Source organism: Kogia breviceps, chromosome 19 (assembly GCF_026419965.1).
Source record: "Kogia breviceps isolate mKogBre1 chromosome 19, mKogBre1 haplotype 1, whole genome shotgun sequence".
Lineage (NCBI taxonomy): Eukaryota > Metazoa > Chordata > Mammalia > Artiodactyla > Physeteridae > Kogia > Kogia breviceps.
The window spans coordinates 51,330,613-51,355,828 of NC_081328.1; the positions used below are offsets into that span (position 1 = coordinate 51,330,613).

The 25,216-nt window shown below is 55.5% G+C and overlaps 2 protein-coding genes across 13 annotated transcripts in view; both read right to left on the reverse strand.

The window, feature by feature from the left end:
- Window positions 1–7,365, reverse strand: part of ARMC7 (armadillo repeat containing 7) — a 20,594-nt gene extending 13,229 nt beyond the window's left edge. Inside the window, exons 1-3 of one of the 7 annotated variants that reach the window (XM_067020461.1) lie at window positions 6,836–7,353; window positions 6,600–6,743; window positions 1,050–3,528 (exon numbers count right to left, since the gene is read on the reverse strand). In XM_067020461.1, coding sequence (XP_066876562.1) covers window positions 3,515–3,528; window positions 6,600–6,743; window positions 6,836–6,926 — 249 coding nt within the window. In that variant the 5' untranslated portion in view covers window positions 6,927–7,353 and the 3' untranslated portion in view covers window positions 1,050–3,514. Of the gene's footprint in view, window positions 1–1,049; window positions 3,529–6,599; window positions 6,744–6,835 lie in introns of those variants that run through there. The other 6 variants (XM_059048144.2, XR_010838018.1, XM_067020460.1 and 3 more) reach the window with 6 other exon arrangements.
- A 214-nt stretch (window positions 7,366–7,579) lies between these two features.
- On the reverse strand, window positions 7,580–23,590 carry SLC16A5 (solute carrier family 16 member 5). Of its 6 annotated transcripts, none has more exons than XM_067020888.1 (7): window positions 23,434–23,556; window positions 22,738–22,858; window positions 22,120–22,316; window positions 19,155–19,413; window positions 16,396–16,539; window positions 13,002–13,811; window positions 7,580–11,763 (listed from the first exon to the last, which is right to left on the reverse strand). In XM_067020888.1, the coding sequence occupies exons 4-7, from the start codon at window positions 19,351–19,353 to the stop codon at window positions 11,516–11,518; spliced, it is 1,401 nt and encodes a 466-aa protein (XP_066876989.1). In that variant the 5' UTR covers window positions 19,354–19,413; window positions 22,120–22,316; window positions 22,738–22,858; window positions 23,434–23,556; the 3' UTR covers window positions 7,580–11,515. The 6 variants fall into 6 exon arrangements, with proteins under 6 accessions (XP_066876989.1, XP_066876988.1, XP_066876990.1 ...); XM_067020887.1 differs by having other exon boundaries at window positions 22,738–22,861; window positions 23,434–23,534; XM_067020889.1 differs by lacking the exon at window positions 22,738–22,858 and having other exon boundaries at window positions 22,120–22,278; window positions 23,434–23,590.
- Window positions 23,591–25,216: the final 1,626 nt, after the last annotated feature.

A 25,216-nucleotide genomic window follows, 5' to 3' on the forward strand; every position in this document is an offset into this window, starting at 1 on the left:
TCAGGCAGCTTTTCATGGGCTGATACGGCAGGTGTGCCAAGACATGGCGCTAAGTTTAAAAAAAAAAAAAGGCAGAATATAGATACAGTATATACTACAACGTGTGTAGGATACGCAAAAAGGTATACACAGTATGCAAACAAATATATACATATTTGTTTATCAATCCCTAAGATATCTCTGGGAGGATACACAAGAAACTAGTAACAGTGGTTGCCTCCAGAAAAGGCCGCAGACCGAGTTACTGTTTATTACCTACCCTTTTGAATTCGGTACCATGTGAGTCAATTATGTATTCACCTAAGTTAATAAAACACACACGCACACCCTGCTTGTGCCTAGAACTGAGAGGAACTGGTCTCTGCCAGTCGGGGAGGGAGGGCGGAAGGGCCTGGAGCCAGCCTTCCCAGCTGGTGTGGAAGGGGGCAGTGGGGAGAGGGGCTTGAATTCACCTCTTTCCTGTAACAAGTGGAGGGCTGAGGAATTTCTTTTTAAGCAGAAAGATGTGTGACCCCAGGACACTAAACGATCAGTGAGAGGAGGAGGTACACGGGAACCTGAGAGGACGGAGGACGGAGCGAGGGCCCTGTGGTGGGCAGATCTAGCTAGAACCCCAGGAATGCCCCAGGGGACTCAGGTGAGCAGAGCAAGCAACTCCATCTCTCTAAGCCTACGTTTCTTTATCAGCAAAACGGGAAGAGAGAATTCAATAATGTAAGACCCCTCCCTGGCACACAGCAGATATGGACCAAGCATGCACCTGTTTAGAGCCTCGGAGGCTGGCACAGGGCATATCCTCAACCCACACACAGAGAAAGGGCTGGCACATACAGGTAGGGTTTAACAATGAGAAAGCAAGTGCCCATGTAACCAGCACTGAGGTCAAAGACTGAAACACTGTCATCAGTCCAGAAGCCTCTGCACGTTCTTTCTTGATTCAGGTCTCTCCCCCTCTCAGACGTGAACCTCTTCCTCACTTGTAACAATGCAATAAAATCATTTTAAATTAATAAGCAGGACCTTTTACTTTTTTTTTTTTTTTTTTTTTTGTGGTACGCGGGCCTCTCACTGCTGTGGCCTCTCCCCTTGCGGAGCACAGGCTCCGGACGCGCAGGCTCAGTGGCCACGGCTCACGGGCCCAGCCGCTCCGCGGCATGTGGGATCCTCCCGGACCGGGGCACGAACCCGTATCCCCTGCATCGGCAGGCGGACTCTCAACCACTGCACCACCAGGGAAGCCCCTACATTTTTAATAAAAGAAAATTTTACTATACACACACCCCTAAATACTATAATTCAGTTCTGCCTCTTTTTGGACTTTATAGAAATGGAATCACACTGTGCATATTATTATGTGTCTAGCATCATTTGCTTAACATTATGTTTTTAAGATAATTGCAAGGAGCTGTAGATTGTTCATTTACCTTGCTAAGCAGTATGAATATCCACAATATTGATAATTCATTCCACTGCTGACTGTTTCCAGTTTAGGACTGTTACAGACAATACTGCTGGTGACATTTTTGCATGTGTCTGGACGTGCATGTACCTAACCCTATGAATGTAACTGCTGGGTCACGCGGCATGCCTATCTTCAATTTTACTAAATTCTATTTTCCAAAGAGAGGCGGCTCAGGATTCATCTACCAGCCTTTTTCAGTACACCACCACCATCTGGTGGCAGCTACAGGTATTGCAGGAAATAGAACACAGGAAAGCGATTTAACCTCAGTCGTGGGAGGCCACCTACTTGCATTCTCATTGTAGTAACAAAACTGCCGAGTATTCCGTGATATACTAGGATTCAGCCAGTTTTCATGGAAGCAGAGAATTATCTCCTGGTTCCTTTACATCTCCATACACCATCTAGAACGGTGCAGGTGTGCACACACAGCATATAAGACACCAGAGAATCAACCAATGGTGCTTCAGTCCAACACTCCCAAATTAATGCCAAAGCCTGCCACAGTATTATTTGGGGCATGAGCTCTGAATTCTCTGCCTCATTCAAGTATTTACTGAGATCCTGGCTTTTTATCTGGTTCCTGATAATTTGCCCACTTCCTATCCCCCATCCCATATGAGGGTGGCTCTGGGCTGACCAGTGCCTGTCTCCCCGTGGTACTTCCTCCTCCTACTGCCCGGTCACCCACTGCGAGAATAAAGATCAACTTTCATACCTTTTCCTATCATTCAATGATGTTTTTCCAGAAGGACTGAATCCCTGGAACAGATGGGTGATAAGACACTATCCTATCCTACCTCACCTCTCTGGGAGACTCGGGAACTGTTTATCCTCAAAGGGGTCTGGATACCTAGGGGACCTTTGCAGCTGCAGCCACTTTATCTCATTTAATTCTCTCAACAGCGCTGTGAGGCAGGCAGTGATCCTCCCCCACCTGACCGGTGATGGGACAAGGGAAATCACATGCCCAGAGTTAAGTCGGGGAGTGAGGACTTGAACCCAGGCCTGCCTGACCCCAAAGCCCCACTCTTACCAACCTCCCTATACTCCTTGCCAACAAACCAACATTGGTTTTGGTTCTGCCGAACCATGGCCATGGGCAATCTAAGCCAGCAGTTATTCCAGAACCAAAAGCACTCGGGGCTGCAGCACCAAGTCATGGCCAGGACTCTGCACACATTCCCCGGCCCCATCCTCGTCCCAGGCCAAAAGGCCTGAGCATTCAAGACATAACGAAGATAAGCAAGGCACTCTGATCTCATGCAGATCACCATCTCAGACCTGCCACCAGAGACAAAAGATTCAAAGCTACAAAGCCCAGCACAGAATAAGCACTGACAGTGTTTCCCATTTAGCACCACAGACATTAACAGAAAAGGAAACAGCAAGAGTAACAAAATAGGCTTCTAAGCACCACTGGGACTTTCCTTTTAAGTTATGCACAATAAATACAAGAGAATTTTAATCTCCAGAGGATCCCACGGAGGGATTCAATGCTAAGAAAGCTGTTGCTCTTGGGATTGGGGACGTTGGGAAGAAGAAGAAAAAGAGAAGGAACCAGTGGCTGCGAAAAGTTAAAACTGGTGACGATACCAGCAATTCTAGACAAAGTATTGATACCTTCACGGAGACACAGACACGCGCACACCCTCCGCTCCCCGCAGCAGTCCTGCGAGGCAGACAAGGCTCAGGCGAGGAAACGAGGCTCAGAGAAGGGACAGGACTCATCCACAAAGACTGGCTACGAAGTGGAGAAGCGGGGACCGTGGACTCCAGGTCCAGGGCTTGGTCACCCACTCTGGGAAGCTGCCCAGGAGGGCAAGAACCCAGGCCCAGCCCTGATCTCTGGCAAAGCTCCCAGCTCCGTGGGCCAGGAACTCGCGTGTTCCTGCCTTGGGAAAGTTGCTTCCTGGTCCCGTAGAAACTTGCCCTGGGGGACCGCTCTTTCCAGCAAAGTATTCTCCAGAGTCAAGAGCTTGAGCTGAAGGAGCTGTATCACCGTCAGGTGGAGGTCTAGCCACGGGCTTCTGCAGGGGTCACTGTCACCACTCAGGCGGCAGAAGCTGTGGAGCAGAGTTCCAAAAAGGGAGGAGATGGAGGACTAACACTGGAGGAAATCTCAAAGTGACCGATTTTTCACGATATTTATTCACCATAATCATCTTCCAGAGGGGCAGAGACATGAGCTATTCCCACCCTCAGACCTGGGCAACCGGGGCTCCTGCCCCCAGCCCAGGTTTCGAGGGCCTCACTCTGGTCCTCTCCATAGGTTGAAGAGTCCAGGGAGCCTGCCCAAAGCCCACCCCCTTCCCCCACAGCCAGAGCTCCAGTTCCTAAACCTGCTCCCCCAGCGGCATGGGCCTCTTTCCTGCATCCTGACTCCCAGCGGTGAACCCCACTGTTTGTGTGTACACGCCTAAGTCCAATGAGTGGCCACCAGGCAAGTGTCTGTGGGGCTGTGAATGAAGCTGGGAGGTCCACACATGTGTGAGGCCTGTCGTAGGAAGAGGAGTCCCCGATACCACAAATTAGAGGCAGACCTAGATGGCCTTTCAAAAATTTAAATCACATTTGCCCAGGGTGTATTCAGGAAAAAAAAAAAAAAAAAAGTGTGTTACTTGATTCTAGAAAAGTTTTCAATCTAATTTCTAAGTTACAGGAAATAAAGCAGTTGCAGGAACAAACGAAATGACACCATCAAGAGGCAACTAGACAATTCAGAAGGTGAGACGTTCTGCAGAACTGGTCTGGATCCTTCAACAATTACTGTTAGGAAAAAAGAGTCTATTGATGATTAAAAGAGATATAAGATGGGCTTCCCTGGTGACGCAGTGGTTGAGAATCTGCCTGCCAATGCAGGGGACACGGAAGTGTCCTGGATCTTCCTGGTCCAGGAAGATCCCACATGCTGCGGAGCAACTAAGCCCGTGGGCCACAGCTACTGAGCCTGAGCTCTAGAGCCCACGAGCCACAACTACTAAGCCCACGTGCCACAACTACTGAAGCCCGCGCACCTAGAGCCCATGCTCTGCAACAAGAGAAGCCACTGCAGTGAGAAGCCTGTGCACCGCAACGAAGAGTAGCTCCCACTCACTGCAACTAGAGAAAGCCCGCGTGCAGCAACGAAGACCCAAAAGCAGTCAAAAATAAATAAATGTATATATTTTTTAAAAAGATATAAGATAAATGATGTTGTGATTTTCTTCCAAAGAGCACCACATGGAAAGGGGGGGAGGGGGAGGATAAAGAGTAACTTCCCTGGCGGTCCAGTGGTTAAGACTCCACACTTCCAACGCAGGAGACATGGGTTCAATCCCTGGTCAGGGAACTAAGATCCCACACGCCACAAGGTATGGCCAATAAATAAATAAATAAATAACAAGACTGATTTTATAGTGGAGAAACCTGACAAACACTACTTCATCCAGGTGAGCAAGGTTAAAATCAACAATGATAAGTCATGCTGATAGCATATACCCTTGATATGATGTAAATGAAAGTGGCCTTTTACCATTTACCTGTGTGGTCGTCCTCCCCAAAACCCGTATCTCAGTCTAATCACGAGAAAAATATCAGACAGATCCCAACTGAGGGTAAACCTACAAAATACCTGACCGGTACTCCTCAAAACTGCCAAGGTCATCCAAAAAAAAGGGAAAGTCTAAAAAACTGGCACAGCCCAGAGGAGCCTAAGGAGACATGACAACTAAATGTAACATAGTATCTTGGATGGAATCCTGGAGCAGTAAAAGGATTATTAGGGAAAAACTAAACAAATCTGACTAAAGTATGGACCTGAGTTAATAATAATGCATCAGTATTGGTTTATTAATTGTAACAAATGTACCATACTAATGTAAGATGTTAACAATAAGGAAACTAGGTGTGGCATATATGGGAATTCTGTATTATCTTTGCAATTTTTCTAAAACTGTTCTAAAATACAAAGTTTATTTAAAAAGAGAGAGATTGAGGTCTAAGGAACATAAGAATCAGATTAAGTGCATGAATCCTGGACTGGATCCTGGTTTATACAAAACAACAACAACAAAATGTCCTTTTGGGAACTATTGGAGAAGTTTGCCTAACTGGGTATTTGGTGACAATGGAATTATTAAGTTCATTCTCTATGTAGATAAGATTCAGTATGTAGAGAAATGTTCTTTTTTAAAGATGCATGCTGAAAAAACAATGTTGGTTTGCCTTCAGAATAAACTCCAAACTCTTTCCCAATGCCGAGACCTGAATCCCTGTAAACTCTGGTGCCGTGAGCTCTCTATAACCTCACTTAGTACCACTCTCTGCTTCACTCACCACAGTGGTGCCACATCAGCGTTCCTTCTGGCTCCTCCTGCTCTAGTCTTTGCCCACACTGTGGCTTCCCATGATGGCCAAACCAGAAGTAGCCCCTCCCTCCTCTTGTTCTCTCTCATCACCCTGTTTATTTTCTTCAGAGCCTCAGCTTTCTTGTTTGTCAACCATCTGTCTCCCCCTACTAGAATGTAAATTCCTTGAGAGCAAAGACCCTTTGCCCAACTTGTTCGCCATCTCTCCAACATCTAGAATACCTTACTCGCACAATATACGCCCAATAAATATCTGTCCAGTGAATAATTCAGTAGGTCTTAGACCAACAACTACAGGAGTCACAAGCCATTCCAAGTCACCGCTACTTCTCTTGATGGTAAAACTTTTTTTGGCTGTGCCCTACGGCATGTGGGATCTTAGTTCCCCAACCAGGGATTGAACCCGTGCCCCCGGCAGTGGAAGCATGGAGCCTTAACCACTGGACCGCCAGGGAAGTCCCGATGGTAAAACATTAAGTCAAAGATGTTTAAAAAGGGCACTCAACTTTTTTCCCTCCAATGGGGCTTCAATCCATCCCCTCATTGTTGATCTCACCTCTAAGAGGGAGAAAATCTAGACAGGCAGAGGGGGTCCTGGGAGTTCCAAACCTGATTTAAGCGAGCCGTGACCTGGACGACGTGTGAACCAAGGAGGCGGCACAGACATCGCGAAAGTCTGCCTTCGCAACTGAGGGACTGCCTAAGAGATTCCTTTCCCAACAACTCACTTTTAACTCATTATCTCATTACAGCCCGTCAGGCATCTAGGAGAGCGGCCCCATCCTTACCAATAGCAAACTCCACCAGGGTCTCATTCTCCTCCGACAGTGAATCGAGGAATAAATCCAGGACCTGCAGCTGCCGCAGATATTGGTAGTTACTGGGGTCATAGGCGAAGTTGGCGAGGTTGGCCAGTACTTGCTCCTTGGCGTCTGCAGTGGAAAAGCGGCACTGGAGCCAGGTCCGGGGCGGCGATCGCGGCCAGACCCCTGCCTGGTACCGTTTCCCACCCTGCCGCTCTCACCTTGGCTCTCGGTCTCCTGGAATTCCGTGACCAGCGCCTGCAGGTATCCCAGCCGGCCGACGTGGGGGTCTACCTTCGGCTTCTGGGCCATGGTCGGGCGGCGGAGGAACCCCGGGGGACGCGCAGGGGAGTGTGGCAGGTGAGGCTGGAAAGCGGGCGAGAACCTCACCTGGGCCTCGCCGGGTCCGGAGAGGGGCAGACCGGAGCGGGAAATAGGTTCCTTTCCTGGCTTCAGGTTCTGCAGTAATTTGCAGCTGAAATTGGGTTGGGGAAACGGGGTGGGGACTCAAGACCTCGTAAGAGTTGGGAGTAAACATCCAAATTGGGGCGCGGGAGACCAGGACGCAGTCTCGCGCCGTAGGAGGGAGGAGCAACGCTCAGCTGGGCTTAATTTTCGGTTCAGTTCCGGACTTCCGGGGGAAGCCGCGCTTAGCCCCGCCCCAGGGGCGGAAGGGGCGGGCCTAGGAGGGTGAGGGGCGGGGCTGTCATTGAGCTCCCTGGGCTTGCTTCGGGTGCTTACGCCGGGTACTTCAAGCCTCCTGTCTCAGGCAGGTGGCGATCCGCATCGTGAGGCCCCTGCACTTGGGTGCCGAAGGGGTGCAGTTCCCCTCACACACACCAAGGGCCCCCAGGAACGCAAGAGTCGGCTCCCTGTGTCCCCCACGTGGGTCCTTTTGAAACGGAGCAGGACCCTATGGTCCTTGCCCCCCATGTCCTCAGCCTGCCTTTTGTCTGTGGAAAAACTTTAGCCAAAGAATAAGTTTAATCAGAGAAGTGAAAAAATACAGAAATAGAGGAAAACAAAGGAGACCAAATAATAATAGCTTAGTCCTTAAGCGTAGTCAAGGACCTTTAGTTCGTCCTTAAGGGCTATAGATAACATTCTGAGCCGTATCCTGTGAGCTGTTTTGCAGGTACTGAAGCCCCCACCAGGTGGAGGAGGATGACTACATGATGACCAAATTGAAGCCATGACATAAGCTACTCCACTTCACACAATTCCGAGAACTGGCCTCAAAGAAATGGGAACAAACCCTGGAACTAAAGATTAACCGTACTGAAAACGACCAAGATGATGCCGATCAGACCACCACATCACTGGTTTCAAGACGACTGTCAGAACTGACTATGCTGTTCTGCTCCCTCCCTCCGCCTGTATAACCCGGAAACTCCTTTTTTTGGTGGTACGTGGGCCTCTCACTGCCGTGGTCTCTCCCGTTGCGGAGCACAAGCTCCAGACGCACAGGCTCAGCGGCCATGGCTCACGGGCCCCAGCCGCTCCGCGGCATGTGGGATCCTCCCGGACCGGGGCACGAACCCTGCATCGGCAGGCGGACTCTCAACCACTGCGCCACCAGGGAAGCCCCTGAAACTCCCTTTTAAAAGCCCCTGTCCCCTGAACAGCAATCGGGAGTTCTCGGACAGGACTCCACCCTCTCCCCGGTTGCCAGCCTCTGAAGCAACCTTTCCTTTCCTACCAGCACTTGCCTCTCAAGACTCGGCTTTCGAGCGGCGAGCAGCTGGACCTGGGTTCGGACACGCTGACACTACCTTCTGGTCTGCTTTTCCCAAAAGCCAGGCGACGACTTCACTGGCAGTCCAGTGGTTGACTCCGTGCTCCCAATGGAGGGGGCATGGGTTCTATCCCTGGTCGGGGAACTAAGATCCCGCATGCCGCATGGCACGGCCAAAATGAAAATAAAAGCCAGGCAAGCCTGGTACCCTCTGCTTCCCAATGCCGAGCTGAGCCTGCTATCTCTGGCTGGAAGGCATTTTATCAGCCAGGTGAACAGGGAGCAGCAGGAGCAGCACATCGGGCCCTAGAAGGAGCCCAGCTGTACCGCTTTGGCAGTTTTCTGATGCTGAAGCCCTTCTGCCCACTTCTTTCTCGGGGCTTCTCAGGAAGGGGCGTGTGACCCAGACCTCACAGGCACAGGGGACAGAGCACCAGGGAGGAAGATGGTCCTCCCAGACTCCAGTCGTGCTTGAAAATGTGGGGATGAAAGGGGCCTGGGCTGCAAGCTTCTTGAGGGCAAGGGCCATACTCCTTTTGCCCTGGGCCCGGCATGAGGGCAGAGTGGCTGCCACGCTCCAGCCTACCACAGCCCCGTTGAGAGCAGCCTCCACCTCCGTGGTGGGCTCAGGTCCCTGTGACCAGACCCTGCCCTGTGCACACGCCCCTGGGGCAGGAGTTATAACCATAGTCTGGGTGCTTGGGTACCCTGGCTGCTTCTTGCAGGACAGTGGCCCCAGGCCCCTCACCAGGCCCTTCACATTCTGAGGGGAGCTGATTCCACTTGGGGAAGTATATCTCAGCACAAGGTGGCTGGGGGCTTCTCTGCTTCTGTCTGGACAGAGCAGTAAAGGCCTGGGGACCAGGAGCTCAGAGCTTGGGGACAGGATGGAAGTGAGCTCCTAGTCAGGAACTGCTCTAGACCCTCTCTAGAGGAATCCCAGGATCAGCTAAGTGTGGGGGTTCTGGAACAGATGGGCCACCCCAGCCTCCCTCATTTGTCCCCTCCTAAGGATTCAGAGGCCCTCATCTTTGGGAAGAATTCTTAGTCCTTGGTTTTGTGCTGAGGGCAGCGACCAGGTCTTAACTCCTCTCTGCCCAGTTCCTGACACATAGTAGATGCTCAATAATATTTGCTGAAGGAATTCTGCCCAGAGATTATCACCACTCTTGCCCAGGGGTGCAGAGGAGGTCAAAGTTCCCCATGCTAAATGTTTACTAATATCTTTTTTCCTTGAAAGAAATCAGTTTTCAGGAAGTGGGCCTAAAAGGGGATACACGTTTCAAAGGCTTGTGGCTACTAGCACCAAAAAGTATTCATCTACCCACCAGCCCCAACTCTCCTTTTCTGCCCAGTTAAGATGGAGAAGGTGGCAGGACCTGGTAAAATGTGTCCAGCTGTGGATTGCCCCTTCAGTGCCTAAGCTATGGATGGTGACCGAGTACAGGACAGGATGGTGGGGGGGGGCAGGGAGGCAATGGGGGGGTCTTCAGGATCAGACTTTTCAAACTGGAAGAGACTTTGACTTATCTAGGCCAACCTCCTCCTTTTTCAAGGCCCAGAAATGGTGGACAATTGGTCCAGAGTCACACAGCAAATTATGGCAGTCAAACGTGAATTCAGGTCTCTATTCCAGCCCAGAGCGCTTTGCTTCACCTCCGTACTACCTCTTTTGGCCAGAGGGGGGCACTCATGAGTCCTGGAAAAGACGACATCCCCAAGGATGCTGACTCACGCCAGTTGGACTTGTGCAGGAGGAAGGCTGGAGTCGGGTCATAAAATCAGTTCTCCTGATAAGGGTTTCTTGTTGAAACCTGGCTGAGTTTGAATCAACAAACAAGGCCCTTGGTGGCAGTAGCCCTGAAGGGGGGATGGGGGAAAACTTACTCCAGGCCTCTTTTCTAGCTTCGTTAGTTCACAGGGTTTATAACCCACTGCAGACAATGTTTTTGTGTGTAATTCAAACAAACTCTGTTTTTCCTTTCACTCAGCTGGTACACTGTTGGGACAATCCCGGGCTGATGACAGCCAGCCCCCAGGTGATGACCTCAGGGAAGGCACCAGCAAAAAGAGTATGTGGCGGCCGGTCTGGGGGAGAAGCTCTGACTTCCAGGCCAGACGCATAGGCCAATGGGCAGCAGGGGTGGCCCGGCAGCTGGCCCAGCCAGCCGCTTATCCCAGGGTTGACACCTGACACAGCAGGGAGAAAAGGATGACACGAGAGGGGAGTGAAAGGGCTTCTGCTGCAAAAGCAGCTCCATTTCCACAGAGGTCCTGGGGCCCTGCCTAGCAATCCTTCCTCCCCTGGTCTGATGTGTGGCCCCGCCCCCCCCCCCCCCCACACACACACCAGCTCTGATGTTCCCAGCCAAGATACAGGATGGGGCAGAGGAGGAAGGAGACCCTAGAGCAGGCCCTGCTGAGTATGCAGGGGGGCCCTCAGACTTTACTGATTCTAGGACGCAAGCCAGGGGCTCCCCTCCAGTTCTCTGCACCTGCGCCAGGACGGCTGCTCCACCTGACATTTCATCTGTGTCCAAATCCCGCATCCAGGCCGACCCTCGGTCTGGCGCTCCACCACTGCAACACATTCTCTCACAAAGCCCTTCTTCCCAAGGTATCCAGGTAGCGTGAGGCCCAGCTACCTGTGCTGGGGGCAGCCCTGCGGGCAAGGGCTGGGCCACCTGAGAAGAAGGGGGGCAGGAGGGACTTGGAGGAGGGTTGAGCTCTTCAGAACTGTCTAGAGGGTGAAGGACAAAGAGATCACATGGGAGGCACCCAGGCTGGACTTGAGGGCCCAGTGTGTTGAGCTGTGGCGGCAGCGTAGGCAGCCAGCTGAGCCAAGCCAGCCGTGTCAGACCTGAGCCGGGCTCAGACCCACCTTCCTGGGCCCCAGGTACTCTGGTGCCCCAGCAAAGAAAGTCAGGGGGATCCGCTCCTGGATTCTGCTGCTTACAAGGAACCCCGAGCCTCTGGGGGCCAGCCTCTAAGGTCCCAACTCCTGGCTGAGTCCAGACGTGCAGAACCCAGGTGGCCTTTGGTTCAGGCTTTCTGGGCAGCCCTTCACCCCAGCCTCTGGCGAAGTAGCTGGACATTCCTGGGCTGAGGCAGGACTCACTGACTTCAGGGCTCAGATGCTGGTCACACATGTGAGTGATCCCGGGGCTCAGACGCTGGTCACATACATGATCTCCACACGCAGCCGCTTCTTGGGACCGTCTGTGTCCTCCGTAGTGAGGCCCTGCTCTGGGGCAGCCTCTGTTACAGCTCCTTGCACCTCAGCCTGCGGGCCCTGCCTCTCCATCTTCCCCAGGGCCCAGAAACTGCCACCCATGAAGAGGGCAGCTGAGATGAGGAAGAAACTTGACATGTAGAAAACATAGCTGAAGTTGCTGGTGGTGTCTAGGAGGAGTCCTAGGGGACAGAGAGCAAGTTAGGCCACTGCCCTTGGCTACCAGGCCTCCCGCCCCCCCCACCCCACCCCCAGCCCTCCACCCCTGCTGAACTGTGTGCTCTGAGAGCAGGGATTTTATTGTTGTCTCTGCTGCATCCCCAGCACCGGGAACCGTGGCTGGCTCTTAGTGGGAACCCATTAGGTATTTGTTGAATGAAAGGAAAGGAAACACTAAACCAGCCCCAGTCCGGGCAGGAAGAGCCCTTGGGCGGGCCAGATGAGCACTTAAGGGCATGTTTCCTTTACCCTTGGTGGCAGGAAGCCAAGGACTCAAGGGCCAGTGGCGTCTGGGATATCTGCTCAGCCATACCCCAGGCCCGCTATACCTCCTCCTGCATTGCTCTCCCCGCTTGTCGGCTTGGAGAACGCCCTTGGAAACTGGGACTTCCAATGCCACACTTGGGAGGAGTCCCCGCTGTCTGATTGTAATAACCGTGCCGTCTGTTGACTGGCCCCCAGCACCACGGGCTTCACAAACCTTCCCTTTTACTCTGAACGTCACATGCTCAGCTGCCCAGCAAGTCCACTCCCGTGGGTCTCTGCTTCCATATCTGTTTGTTTCCCTCCCGGCCCAAATCACCATTATGATCGCAAAGGGGCCCTCTTTGCTCTAACCCCCGACTCCTCCACCAGAAGGTAAGCCCTGAGAGGTGGGAGCTAGTTCTCTGTATTCAGCCCTGCCCACCCCGTAACTGGCACAGGGGTAGGAATGGGTACGGCAGGCGTTCTCGTCTGCATTTTGCAGATGATACTGTGGCTCAGAGAAAAGGAAAATGACTTGCCCGGGCCCCACAGGCAGAGGATGTTAATAACAGCAGACATGTGCACAGCACTTACCGTGTGCCAGGCTCTCTACTCAGCTCTTTGTTATATGACACCTGTGACCCCCACAACAAGCCTATGAGGTGGATTCTACTGTCATCCCCACTTTACTGATAAGAAACCAGAGGTACAGAGGGGAAGACAAAGGACTGAGATAAGTCTGGCATGAAAATCCTTATTTGTCACTGTTCATACCCCGAGTGCCAGCTGGGGAACAGGCTACAGCCAGTCCCCTGAGGTGCTTGAGAAGATCACAGATTCCAAGTCTCTAACCCTGAGATGCTGGAGGCGGCCCAGATCTCCAGACTGTTCCTATTTGCAACCCCCCATGCCCTGCCCAGGTCACACCTGGCTGCCCTCCCTCCCAGGGTCTCACCAGCCAGTGGCGGGGAGATGAGGATGGAGATGCTCTCCAGGACGGTGAAGAGGCCCAGGGCGCTGGGGAACCGGTCCATGGGGACAATGTCCATGAGGACCTGGAAAAGGAGGGCGCCGATGCCGCTCATGGACACGCTGTACACCAGGCAGTAGCCCACCAGCACCCGGAAGTCGGCTGACGCCGCGCACACCAGGTTGGTGAGCCCGTTGAGCAGGGCTGCCAGGCTGAACAGGTACTTGCGGTGACTGGCAAAGTCCCACCGGCCTGCCGCCAGCCCAGCCATGGGCCGCAGGAAGATGTTGCTAAAGCCAATGATGGAGATGAGCAGGGCCGCCCTGTGTTCATCCACCCCGTGCCACACGGCATACGGCACCAGGAAGACGTGCGGCAGCGGGAAACCCACGACCATCCAGACGACTCCCAGCGTGTACACGCGGTAGCCCACGTTGTGCCGCAGGACATCCAAGGCCAGGTGGCGCTCGATGGCCCGACCGTGTGCTGCCGGGCAGCCTCGTGCGGGTCTCTTGGGAGGTGGAGGGAGGCCTTCTCTGGTCTCAGGGGTCACACTGGCAGGCACGGGCCTCAGGATGGCCCCACAGACACAGCAGTGGAGAAGAACCCCGCCGAAGATGAGGAAGCTGCCTCTCCAGCCCAGGTCCTCCAGGAGATAGCGGGAGAGCAGTGGCCAGAGCATGATGCCCAGGGAGACACCTGCCGAGGCCAGCGCATTGGCCAGCACCCGCCAGCGGGTGAAGTAGAATCCCAGCGCTGTGATGCTCGACTGAAAGCTGAAGCACATGCCCAGGCCTGCGGAAGGAGAGGGGGGACCAGCTCCAGGGCGCACCCAGCGCAGGGACCCTGGGAGAACATGTCTGTTCTCCTTCCGTTCCAGCGCAGACCCCCTTCCGGGTCCCCGGCAATTTAAGATGGAATCAGCCTACCTCGCCACCTCCCTAGAAGCATCCCACCCCTCAGATCTGCCCTCTCAAGGCTGCCAGGGGCACACCCGTTCCCGCTGGCACAGCGCCAGAGGGATTTTCAAAACCCTAAATCAGGTTAAGTCTCTCTGCTGCTTAACACCTTCCAAAGATTTCCCATCACACCTAGAAAAAAAAGCCAACGTATTTACTGTGCCCTGGAAGGCTCTGCACGGTCGGGCCCCTGGCCACCTCTTGGGTGCCATCTCAGGCAGTGTCTCAGGCAGTGTCCCTGTCACTCGCCATGATCAAGCCTCATCAGTCTCTTCCTCTTCCTCTGGACATTAAGCTGCCCACCTACTCGGACACTTGCAGTTGCCATTCTCTCTGGCTGGAATACGCTTCCCTCAGACTTTCCTCTCCTGACTCAGCTTGGATGCCACCTCCCCACCCACTCCGTGCACAGCTGAACATGCTGGAGAGAAAGTTCACAATCACTCTGTGACCACGGGCCTCAGGCGGGCCCTCGGGCCACCCACGGCGCCACTGCAGTTCCCTCGACCATTTACTCTCCCCCCTCTTAGATGGCCACCAGGCCTTCTTCCTCAGAGCACCCCAACACCTCCCTCCTCACTGCCGGCTGACCGCCTACCTTCCCGTCTGTCACAACGGACAGTCCGTGCTCCCAGTCAAGGGCAACCTTCCACTTCTGTCCTGTCTGCTTGAAGGCACATCCCCTCCAGCAATTTCTCTCTCCTGTGGCAGCCCTTATCCCCTCTTTACTAGCTCATTCTCCTTCATTGTTATTTCTCCCGTTAAAACAAAACTCTTGACATCAGTCTCTTCTGGGCACTGGTCCATTTCTCTGCTCCCCTTATATCAACATTTCTTGGAAATACTGTTCATCTCCACTGTCTCCAGTTTCCCTCCTCCTCTTCTTTCTCTCTCTCTCTCTCTTTTTTTTTTTTTTGGCCACGCCACATGGCTTGTGGGATCCCAATTCCCTGACCAGGGATCGAACCTGGGCCACGGCAGTGAAAGCCCAGAATCCTAACCACTAGGCCACCTGGGAACGCCCCAACTGTTCTCTCTTGAACCTATTCCAGTCAGGCTTTCATCCTTACCTATGCTCCAGGATCCCTCTTATCAAAGCCGCCAACCTCCACTTTGCAAAGCCAAAGACGGAGTCTGATCCCCACTCGGTCTGACCCATCAGTGGCTTGACAGTAGATCACTCCCTCCTGCTTGTGCACTTTCCTCACTTCCTTTCTCAAGAAACCCCTCTCCTGGTGCTCCTTCTATACCTCTCCGTCACTTCTTCCTGCCCAGGCCGCTAACCACTGGAGTGTCTGTGTCCTGGGCCTCAGGCCTCAGTCCTTTACATCCGTCCTCCCTTGTTCCCTTAGTGACAGCAGGGCGATACCGCACCTCGAGACCTGAGTACCAGCCATCTCAGGATTCCCCAGCTGCCCACGCCAGCCCAGGCCTGTTCCCTGAACTCCAGGCTGGATGTGTGCACACCTGAGCTTCCCGTCCTCCCGAGAACCTGCTCCTCCCCTAGTTTCCCACTGTAGTTACTGGCTACTCCATTCTTCCAGTCTCCCCTGGGTATCAGCCTTCTTGGCTCTTGGGTCATCCTTGGCTCCTTCTCTGCGCCTCACAGGCGGTCCTGAACACGACCACTTCCCATCACCCCAATCATACCACCCTGGTTGAAGGTACCACCACCTCCCGGCAGGCAGCGGGGTGATGACCACGCCCCTACCTGTTCTCTGCTCCCAGCCCAGCCCCCTGTGGTGTATTCTCAACACCGCGGCCAGAGCAGTGCTCACTGCTTCACAGACAGCGGCTGGATGACGTCCCCCGGCCCGACCCCCTCACCTGGCTTCCCATCTCACTACACAACCTTTTAGGAACTAAACCTGAATCTGGTCTCCGCCCCCCCCCCCGCCACCCCCTTGACCCTTCATTCACGGCCCTCTACCCCTTCGGCCTCCGCACTGCTCCTTGAGCACTTCTGGGCCTTTGCTCTTGCTGTACCTGCTGCCTGAAGTGCCCTTCCCCAGACAGCCTGCTGGCAGACTCCCTCACCTCCTCGTGCCCAAATGCCACCTTCGCTGCAAGGCCCTTCCCGACCTCCCTGCTGAATCAGTAACCTCCCCCCCCCACCCCCCGACCCTGCTTTACCTTCCGCATTGGCTGTTTTAGTTATTCTATCTCTTTACTCGTTTAATCTCCACCCACCCCCAGCCGAGCCAGGACACTATCGCATCAGCTGGCCTGTCTTCTCAGGCGCTTGTCACGATCAGACATGACCCTTCTCGCTCCTCTCTGTTCGTGGCTCCTCTCCCTCATGTGACCGCAGGCAGCCCCAGAAGATCTGGCGCTTGGCCTGCCCTGTCCGCCACGCCTGGCCCCTTTCAGTCTTGCACCCGGTAGCTACCCAGCAACCCTCGACGCGGAATGAGAGTCACCTGTGATGAAGCCCGCCGTGAGGTAGAGCTGGCCGAGGGTGCAGCAGAAGGAGCCGGCCACCATGCCCAGGCTGGCCAGCACGCCGCCCAGCATCACCACCGCTCTGCAGCCGAAGCGCCCCACCAGGATGCTGCACAAGGGTCCTGTGCGGAGGGGGCGGCCGGCAGGGGTCAGAGGGAGGGGGACAGTGGGCTTGGGAGGGGGTTCTAGCAGGAACTAGCAGGTGGCTCAACGGGCACAAGCCCCGGAGCATCCAAACCTGGGTTCCGAGCCCCGCCCTGCCACAGACTGGCTACGGGCCAAGCAACGCCAACCCCTCTCTGTGCTGCGGTTTCCTCCCCCAGAGACTGAGGGGTCAGACTGGGTGATGTCTGGCCAGCTGTGAGGTGAGGTGCTGCAAATATTCCGTTTGACCCTGACAAGGATCCCCGGGGGGTACAGGCTGAGGGCCGTTCACTGCACTGACCTGAGGCCGCTTCCGTCCAGGTGAAATGGGATTGGCTTGTGACCTGGGTGGATGCCCCTCATGGGGGTCTGTCTTGGCGGGCGAGGGTTCCAGGGCAGCTAAATCATGGTGAGCGCCTCGAGCCCCTGCTCCCCCTCCCCCATCCTCAAGAAGACTGGCCACATCCCTCCCACCATCCTTCAACCTGTCTAGGGTGGGCAGCCTGGGGCTTGGGGCCACCCTTCACCCACTGGCTCCGGACTCTGGGGCACTCTGGAGAAAAGCAGGTGGGGTACCCTCTCCCCCCAACCCCCTCCAGCCACCACCAAGGTCTTGCACCCAAATGTTTAGCTCCTGGTAGAGAGGGGCCTGTTCTCCCTCACCCACCGCCACCTGAGCTGCTTTCTCACCACTGCAGACCCAGAGTAGAATTGAGCCAGTCCTGGCCGGCCGCTCTTGACACCTCAAAGGGCCCCATTCACCAAGTACCCTGCCCCAGAGTACACACAGCAGAGTTTCTCCAGATTTGCTCTCCCAGAGAGCAGCCAAAGGGACAAGGAAAGGGTGTGTGTGCACTCGGTGTGTGTCTGTGTGTTTGGCGTGGAGAGAGGATGTGTGGGTGTGAGACAGTACGAGTATGGGAGCGAACATGGGAAGTGAGCGGCCCGTCCTCAGAGGTAATCAAGGAGAGGCAGCCATAGAGGGAGAGGCAAGGCTTTGAAGCGGACATGACTGCTGACTCACACATCTCTCCCACTCCATACTCTGGCCTGACTTTGGAAAGGTGACACTGGGGAAAGCCCTGCGTCATTGAGTTGGGGGTGAGGGGCTGGGATGTGTGCCAGCTCAGCCGAGACAGCCAAGGGCGCGGGAAGGGGCTCTGGGAAGCAAGGTGTTTCTGCTTCCACCCTGAACTCACGCTGCAACACCGGCAAGGCCTTGTACTTTGTGCTTGCTTTCCTCACCTCTAAAATGTGTGGGGGTGAGAAGTACTTAGGATCAAGGACACTTTCAAGTTTAAAATTTCCATGATACTCTGAATGAGTCTGGGCTAAAGGGGTGTGTGTGTGTGTGACACAGACAGACAGACAGACAGACAGGAGTCCTGGGCCCACTGAGATGCTGGCACACCTGCTAGGCATGAGTCTAAAGCTGGTGGGGGAGTGAGGTCCCCAGCGAATGCCTGGCTCCCAGCCCCTGGCCCAGACCCCTCTCTGGCTGCAGGGAAGGGACTGTCTGAGGTTCCCACTTCTGCCCAACGTTACTGACGAAAAGGTTATGCGGTCTGGGCCAGGCCTGGTCTTGCTCCTTGCCAGGAAGCATGTTCAGGGGTCATTGCAGTGAGGGTGGCTTCTATCCCAGTCTGACTTCCCTCCCCATTAGGGGGAAGGACCTGGAATAACAAGCAGGCTGCTGGTGCCAGGTGGAGGGCAGGGCAGGAGGTAAGCAGGGAGATGGATCAGCTGAGATAGGCAAACACACCTGTGGGGAGAGCCCGGCGGGCTGTGAGGTCTGGCTCTAGCTGACCAGGCCCCTCTGAGGGAACTGCCTGTGGAGCTCTCCCTGGCGATCTTCCAGGAGCCCAAGACTATTGTGGAGAACCCCCCTGCACAGTCCCTGCCCTTCCCTTTCCCTGGGGTCAGGGTGAGGTGCTCACATCCCTGGAGGAGCCCTCCCTCCGTCTCCCCAGCCCTTGCAACACCCCCTCTGCTTCCTGGTGAAAGATGGGCTCTTGCCCTGCCCCCATCCTGCTCCTGGTGTCTTCCTTGAGCCCCCCTTCCCACCCTGAAGCCCTGATGAGGGTCTCCAAAATACTAATAATTCACAGCTGCTTCCATTGCCCTAGCTCTCAGACCTGGCCGGGACCTCACGTGATCTTCTCTCCAATCCTGTGTGGGAGGTGGGCAGGATGGGATACTGGGTGTTACTCCCATATTGCAGAGGAAAAAACTGAGGTTCCGAGAGATCACCCAGCAGGACCCCAAGCCACTCCTCCTCCTCCAGTCTGTGCTTGAGTGCCCGGCACGCCTACAGTCTGGATCCAGCCTCCCACGGGCATCCAGGGGACCGGCTTTACATCTTAGGGGCCTCTCCACCCTCTGCCCCTCCCCAGCCCAGTCCAGCCCAGCCCCCCTCAGACTCCAGGCAGGGGAACTGGCCCTGCTGAAATCAGAGGTGATCTTAGGGATACACAGCACAAGGCAAAACCTGTGGCCTCGGAGAGAGGGACCCAGGAGGCCAGGGAGGTAGTGGCTTCCTCCCCCACCCAGGCTCTTTTCCATCCCTCCCTCCATCCCTCCCCTGGCTGCTCACCACCTGCGTGGAGCATGGCTGTCAGGATGGAGGGGAACCAGGAGGTCTCGCTGTTGCTGGCCTGGAACTCACGCTGCAGTTCAGTGAAGAAGATGCCGATGCATGTGGGGAAGCCCAGGGTGAGGCCCTGGGTCACCACGGAGGCCAGAAGCACCATCCAGGCCCAGCAGCCCTCCGAACACTCCAGGGCCTGGGGCATCCTCGGCTACGACTGCTGCTGCCACAGCCTCAGGGCCACCGCTCCTACTGCCCGGGCCGCCTGCGGAAGGGACAGAATGGAGCTGCCAGCCGTCCCTTGGCCCACCTGCCACCTTCCCTGGGTGCTTGAAACCGTCCCTTCCTCTTGCCCCAGCACCGGGTATCACAGAGGGCCACCGCCCCCTGGGAGATGGCCAGAGGCCCATGCGCTGGCCCTGGCATCTCCTTTCACCTACTTCCCAGAGCAAGCCTGCAGGGCGGGACAGGAGGGGCAAGCAGGTGAGCCGTAAGTGAGACAAGGCCGGTGGGTGGAATTCTTTCTGGTTGTTACATCACTTAGTGGTCAGCAGGTGGGACTTCCCAGCCAGCCCTGGCCCGCCCGCAAACACCATGCGGCAAGCATTCGACAATCGCTTACAGAATGGAGCAGGCGTCTGGGCCAGCCTAGCCCCGACGGCACACGGGCACACACGGATACCTTCCAAACATTCATATCCAGGCTTCCCGCTCACAAACGTGGGCTTTTGCAATGCCACATCAACAGCCAGGTTCACTGTCAGTGCTGCTGTGATGGCTGAGGTGAACAAGACAGGGCTGGGGCCCCCCAGGAGTGTACACAGAACAGCTAAACGAGGACTTATGTAGATACACATGCAGAGGGCTTCCCTGGTGGCACAGTGGTTAAGAATCCACCTGCCAATGCAGGGGACACGGGTTCGAGCCCTGGTCCGGGAAGATCCCGCATGCCGCGGAGCAACTAAGCCCGTGCACCACAACTACAGAAGCCCGCGCGCCTAGAGCCCGTGCTCCGCAACAAGAGAAGCCACCGCGATGAGAAGCCCGCGCGCCGCAATGAAGAGTAGCCCCCCCGTCGCCGCAACTAGAGAAAGCCTGCACGCAGTAACGAAGACCCAACGCAGCCAAAAAAAAAAAAAAAAAAAAAAAAAAACACACCACACAGACAGGCAGAGAGAAACACATGGAACCACCCAGGCACACAGATTTATATGCAGATACACACTTACATAGACACATACAGAAAAGTCTAGAGACACACAGACACATACGGACGCACACAGACATATACAGAGACACACAGACATACACTTACGCAGACACACACTTAAAGAGACAAACTCAGACAAGCCTAGAGACATACAATCAAATGCACACAGACAGACACACGCTACACAGACAGGACACACACAAACTCACAGGGTCGCACGCTCTGCAGACAGATACGCACACCCTCACATATTTGACTCAGTCCTACCTTGGTTCCTCGCCACCACCCAGGCCACTCCCCCCATCACAGAAGCTGCCTTAACCAGGCCGCAAAGCCCCAGCCCCTTCCCCAGATGTCCAGCCCTTTTCCAGTCCCCTCCATCCTGGCTCTCCAAAGAGCCAAAGGATCCCAGGAGCTCCTGTTCCCACAGCTTCCCTCCTTTTAGCCCCAGGCCCCGGAAGATCCATGGAAACTACCAGAAATATGAAACCCCCTTCCTGCCAAGCCCAGCACCCCGCCCTTCCCTCCCCACCCCAAGGCCCAAGAGCTTTAACACAGAACCTAAGCCGGACCCACCCTAACTGCCTCCTTCACAGGCTCCAATCCCTTCTCCAGCCACAGGGCCTCTTCCCTCCCCAGAGGACCCCCAGGGGCGCTGCCAAGGGGAGCAGCCCATTCATCCCTAGCCCCGGAGAGTGTGGGGCATGTGTGTGTGTGGGGGGGGGACCTCGAGTCCTGTGTGCAGGCTGGGAGCACCTCCTGCCCTCCTAGCTCTTGCACATGACACTAGCCCTAGAGATCCCCCAGCTCCGATTCTCCTGGCTCAGCCCCACGCCGGGCAAACCTCAGACACAGGCTCCTCCAGCAAACTGGCTCTCGCCCCTTCCAGGATTTCTGTTCCCTTGGCAAATGAAAAGGCCACTGGTGCCACCTGATCCTCTCTGTGAATGTCAAGTCTCCCCATCCTACTCTACTGCTCACCCCCCTCCCCACGCCTGCGGCCCCTCGGCCCTCCCTGACCTGCCACCTTCCCCCTCCTCCCAGAAGGGCCGACGGCCTTCCCCCCACCACCCTCACTTCCTCCCGCTTCCCCCAAGGCACCCCACCCCGGCACTCCCCAGCCCCTCCCCACCGGCTCTGGTCCCTTCTCCTTCCACCCTTGTCTGGCCCCTCTACGGAGACGTCTCTTGGTGCCCTTGGTCCAGGACTCTGACCTTTGCTCTGCACTTATCTTCCCCCTGAACCTTTCCATGGAGCTAGTTTCTCCTCCCTCCAGGCCCCTCAGACAATCAGCCCAGGAAACCCTAAGCACCTTTGTTCTCTCTTTGCCCTGGCCTCCCTCTGGGAGCTGTCTTGAAGACTTTGGCCTTCCACAAGGAGGCTATCCCCTCCCATACACCCCCAATTCCCGGGTCACACACATAGCTTTTCTGTCCCCCAGCAAGCTGGCTCCCCCTCCGGAACTCGGCTGCCGAGATTCTAAAATCCTCAGCCAGAGAGAAGTCCCGTTGGTCCTTCAAGATTCAGCTCCAGCAGCACCTCCAGGAAGCTACCCTGACCCCCACCCCAGGCTAGGCTGGGCCCTTTCCTGTATTTCTCTCTGCAATAGCAGTTCTCATACCACATTGGAGTGGGTCCTTCCCTTGTTTATCACTGTCGCCCCCCTCCTCCTCCCCACCTTCCATACCACGAGCAGGACCTTTCCACAGCCCCGCACCCAGCCTCCACCTGAGCACAAAATGTAACATTAATGTGACCCACCTGTGTTCCCCGGGGGGCAGGCAAGCCCAGGAACAAGGGTGACCTGGTTTCCCGGTAGGTTCGTCCATTCCAGAAGACTCGAGCAGAGCGGAGCAGAGCAGAGATGAGGACTCCGGCTCCAACTCTGCCCCAGCAGAGAAGTGGCCTCTTCCCTTGGTACTGGGGACCAGGAGTCACAATCACTGCCTGGTGCGTGGCTGGGGCAAAGGAGGGAGATGTGGCTGGAGACACTTCACTCTCCCTTCCCGGGGCTGGAGGCGAGCAGCTTTCCGCAAGAGCTGCCGACCTCAGCCCTCAGGCGTCCCCCACCCTGAGTGAGACCATCTTCATGCCCAGGTGGCCTGAAGCTGGGTTTGTGGGCAGGGCAGAAGTTCACACGACACCTCTTGTCCTTCTCCCGTCACACACAGCCCCTGGGCTGATTTTTAGGGCTCCTCATCTGATGACAGAGGCCTAGCTAGGCTCTCAGAACCCATTCCCAGCCCCTCTGAGTGTGCAGGTACGGGCAAAAGGGTGAGCGCATGCTCTCACACAGGGCTTTGGGGTTGGGGGCCGCCCCCTCTCCCTCTGTCCCCTTCCCGTGGTGGGAGAGCTGGTGAGAGGAAAACAAGGAATCACCAGCTTCACCAGCAGCGGAAGGAGGGCCAGACCCTGCAGACGCCCTCTCTCCCCAGGCTCCACATCAGGCAGGATCCCGGGTCCGAAGCCCAGGACACAGGACAGGCAGCGGTGCGGGTTCCTGCTGGACAGGAGAGCAGCGAGAACCAGCCTGAGCTTGGGGTTGACAAGCCCGCACATCCCTGCACCCGGCAGGGGCGGGGGAAGGAAGGAGGCGGTTCCAGAGGTGGGCCAGCTGGGGCCAGCCACCCTCCTCCCTTCTGTGCCTCCAAAGGTGCCCCGCCGTCAGGGCAGGGGCAGGCTGACCACAGCCTGGAAGGGGGATGGGATAGGCAGCAGGCACTTCCTGACCTCTTGTCACCCTGGCTCAGTCCCTGCTGTCGGGATCTAGTTTCCTTCCACCCGGCTTCCCACCCTCCCCGAGATGGATCTCCTCTGGGTGCGGCTTCTGGGACGTCCAGGCGGCGTCCCCGTGGAGATTTCAGCCCGGGCCTTGGCTGGTGCCTGTCCCCTCACCCCTCAGGCCATCGCAGGCTGGGGCGGCCCAGGACCCGGACAAGAGGCTTTTCCGGACCCTCACCACCCACAGGCGGGAAGGGGCCCCGGAGGCCCACGGCGGGGCGGGCCCGCGACGGCGCCCACAGGGACCCCGGCGGGGGAGGACAACCCTGGGGACTGTGGGGGGAGCCCGCTCACCGGCTCGCCCGGGCCCGGCGGAGGAACGGCTCCACTCCAGCGGAGCGCGGCTTCCTGCGGCCCGGCCCGCTCGCGGCTGAGGCGGCAGGACGCCGGGCGGCGGCGGGAACCGGAGGGGCGGGCCGCAGGGCTCCGGTGGGCGGGACCACCTCCGCGTCTCCAGGGAGCCGGGCCGGGAGGCCTCCAGGCGAGGCGGGGGGGCGTGCCCGGGGCCCGCTGCCGCTTCTGTCAACCTCGCCCCCTCCTCTGAGTGGCCCCGACCCCTGCTCGGCGGGTTCATTTGCATGTCGTTAGCATGTCATTTGCGTAGCCCGCTTTCTCACTTTGCGGCTTCTCGATTTTCCCGCTCTGGGTTCTAGGGGCGCCAGGAGTGGAAGGGAGAAAGCGTGTGATGAGACTCCACCTCCCAGCGGCAGCGGGGTGGGAGGCCAGGGTGCAGGATTCTTTTTTTGGGGGGGGGCTTTGGCTGCCCAGGAGTCCTTCCAGTGAAAACCTAGAGCTTTGAGGGCCACATCCAGGGGAGCCCAGGCAGGCAGCTGTGCGGAACAGACAAGAGCGTGGACCCTTCAACCCTGGGGGCAGGTCAGACGGCGCCCACCACCTCCGCGTGCGCCTCTCCCCAACCTAGACAGCCCTTGATATGCATGGTTAAAATGTATTCAATTAGTACAAAGTTACAGTAATCAGGATAGGCATAAGGGTAGACATATACATCGGTGGACTAGAATTGAGAATAAACCCTTACATTTACAGTCAGTTGATTTTCCGTAAGTGTGCTGCGACGATCCGGAGTGGGAAGAAGTGTTTCCAGCGAACGGTGCTGGGTAGCTGTATGTAAAAGAAAGTGGTTGTGGTTGGACTTCCACCTCACACCATTTAAAGAAAAAAAAAAAAAAAAAAAAAAGGATTACAGATAGAAATGTAAAAACTGAAACTGTGAACTTGTTTTTAAAGGTTTTTCGATGTGGACAATTTTTTAAGTTCTTATCGAATTTGTTACAATACTGCTTCAGTTTTATGTTTCGGTTTTTTGGCCGGGAGGCAGGTAGGATCTTAGCTCCCCCACCGGGATCAAACCTGCACCCTCTGAATTGGAAGGCAACGTCTTAACCACTGGACCACCAGGGAAATCACTGAATTCTGTCGAAGAAAGCACAGGAATAACTCTTCATGACCTTGGAATTAGGCAATGGATTCTTAGACACTACACCAAAAGCACAAGTGACAAAGGAAAAAACATAGATTGGATGTCATCAAAATTAAAAACTGGGGGAATTCCCTGGCAGTCCAGTGATTAGGATTCCAGCTTTCACTGCCAAGGGCCCGGGGTCAATCCCTGGTCGGGGAAATAAGATCCTGCAAGCCACGTGGCATGGCGCCCCCCCCCCAAAAAAAAAAAAACCTAAAAACTTTTGTGCACTAAAGGACACCATCAGGAAAGTGAACAAATAACCCTCAGAATGGGAGAACATATTTGCAAATCATATATCTGATAAGGGACTTGTATTGAGAATATATAAAGAACTCTCACAACTCAACAGTAAAAAGAGGGCTTCCCTGGTGGCGCAGTGGTTGAGAGTCCGCCTCCCAATGCAGGGGACGCGGGTTCGTGCCCCGGTCCGGGAGAATCCCACGTGCCGCGGAGCGGCTGGGCCCGTGAGCCATGGCCGCTGAGCCTGCGCGTCCGGAGTCTGTGCTCCGCAACGGGAGAGGCCACAACAGTGAGAGGCCCGCGTACCGCAAAAAAAAAAAAAAAAAAAAAAAAAAAAAAAAAAAAAACAGT

Bases quoted from the DNA above. Each gene is read 5' to 3' on its own strand.
- SLC16A5 (XM_067020889.1), bottom strand. From the start codon at position 19,353: ATGCCCCAGGCCCTGGAGTGTTCGGAGGGCTGCTGGGCCTGGATGGTG. The intron at 13,812-16,395 runs GTGACTCTCATT...CTCCTTCCGCAG, and splicing joins CACGGCGGGCTTCATCACAG to GCCTGGGCATGTGCTTCAGC. The intron at 11,764-13,001 runs GTGAGACCCTGG...TCTGTCCCCTAG, and splicing joins CATCTCCCCGCCACTGGCTG to GACTCCTCCTAGACACCACC.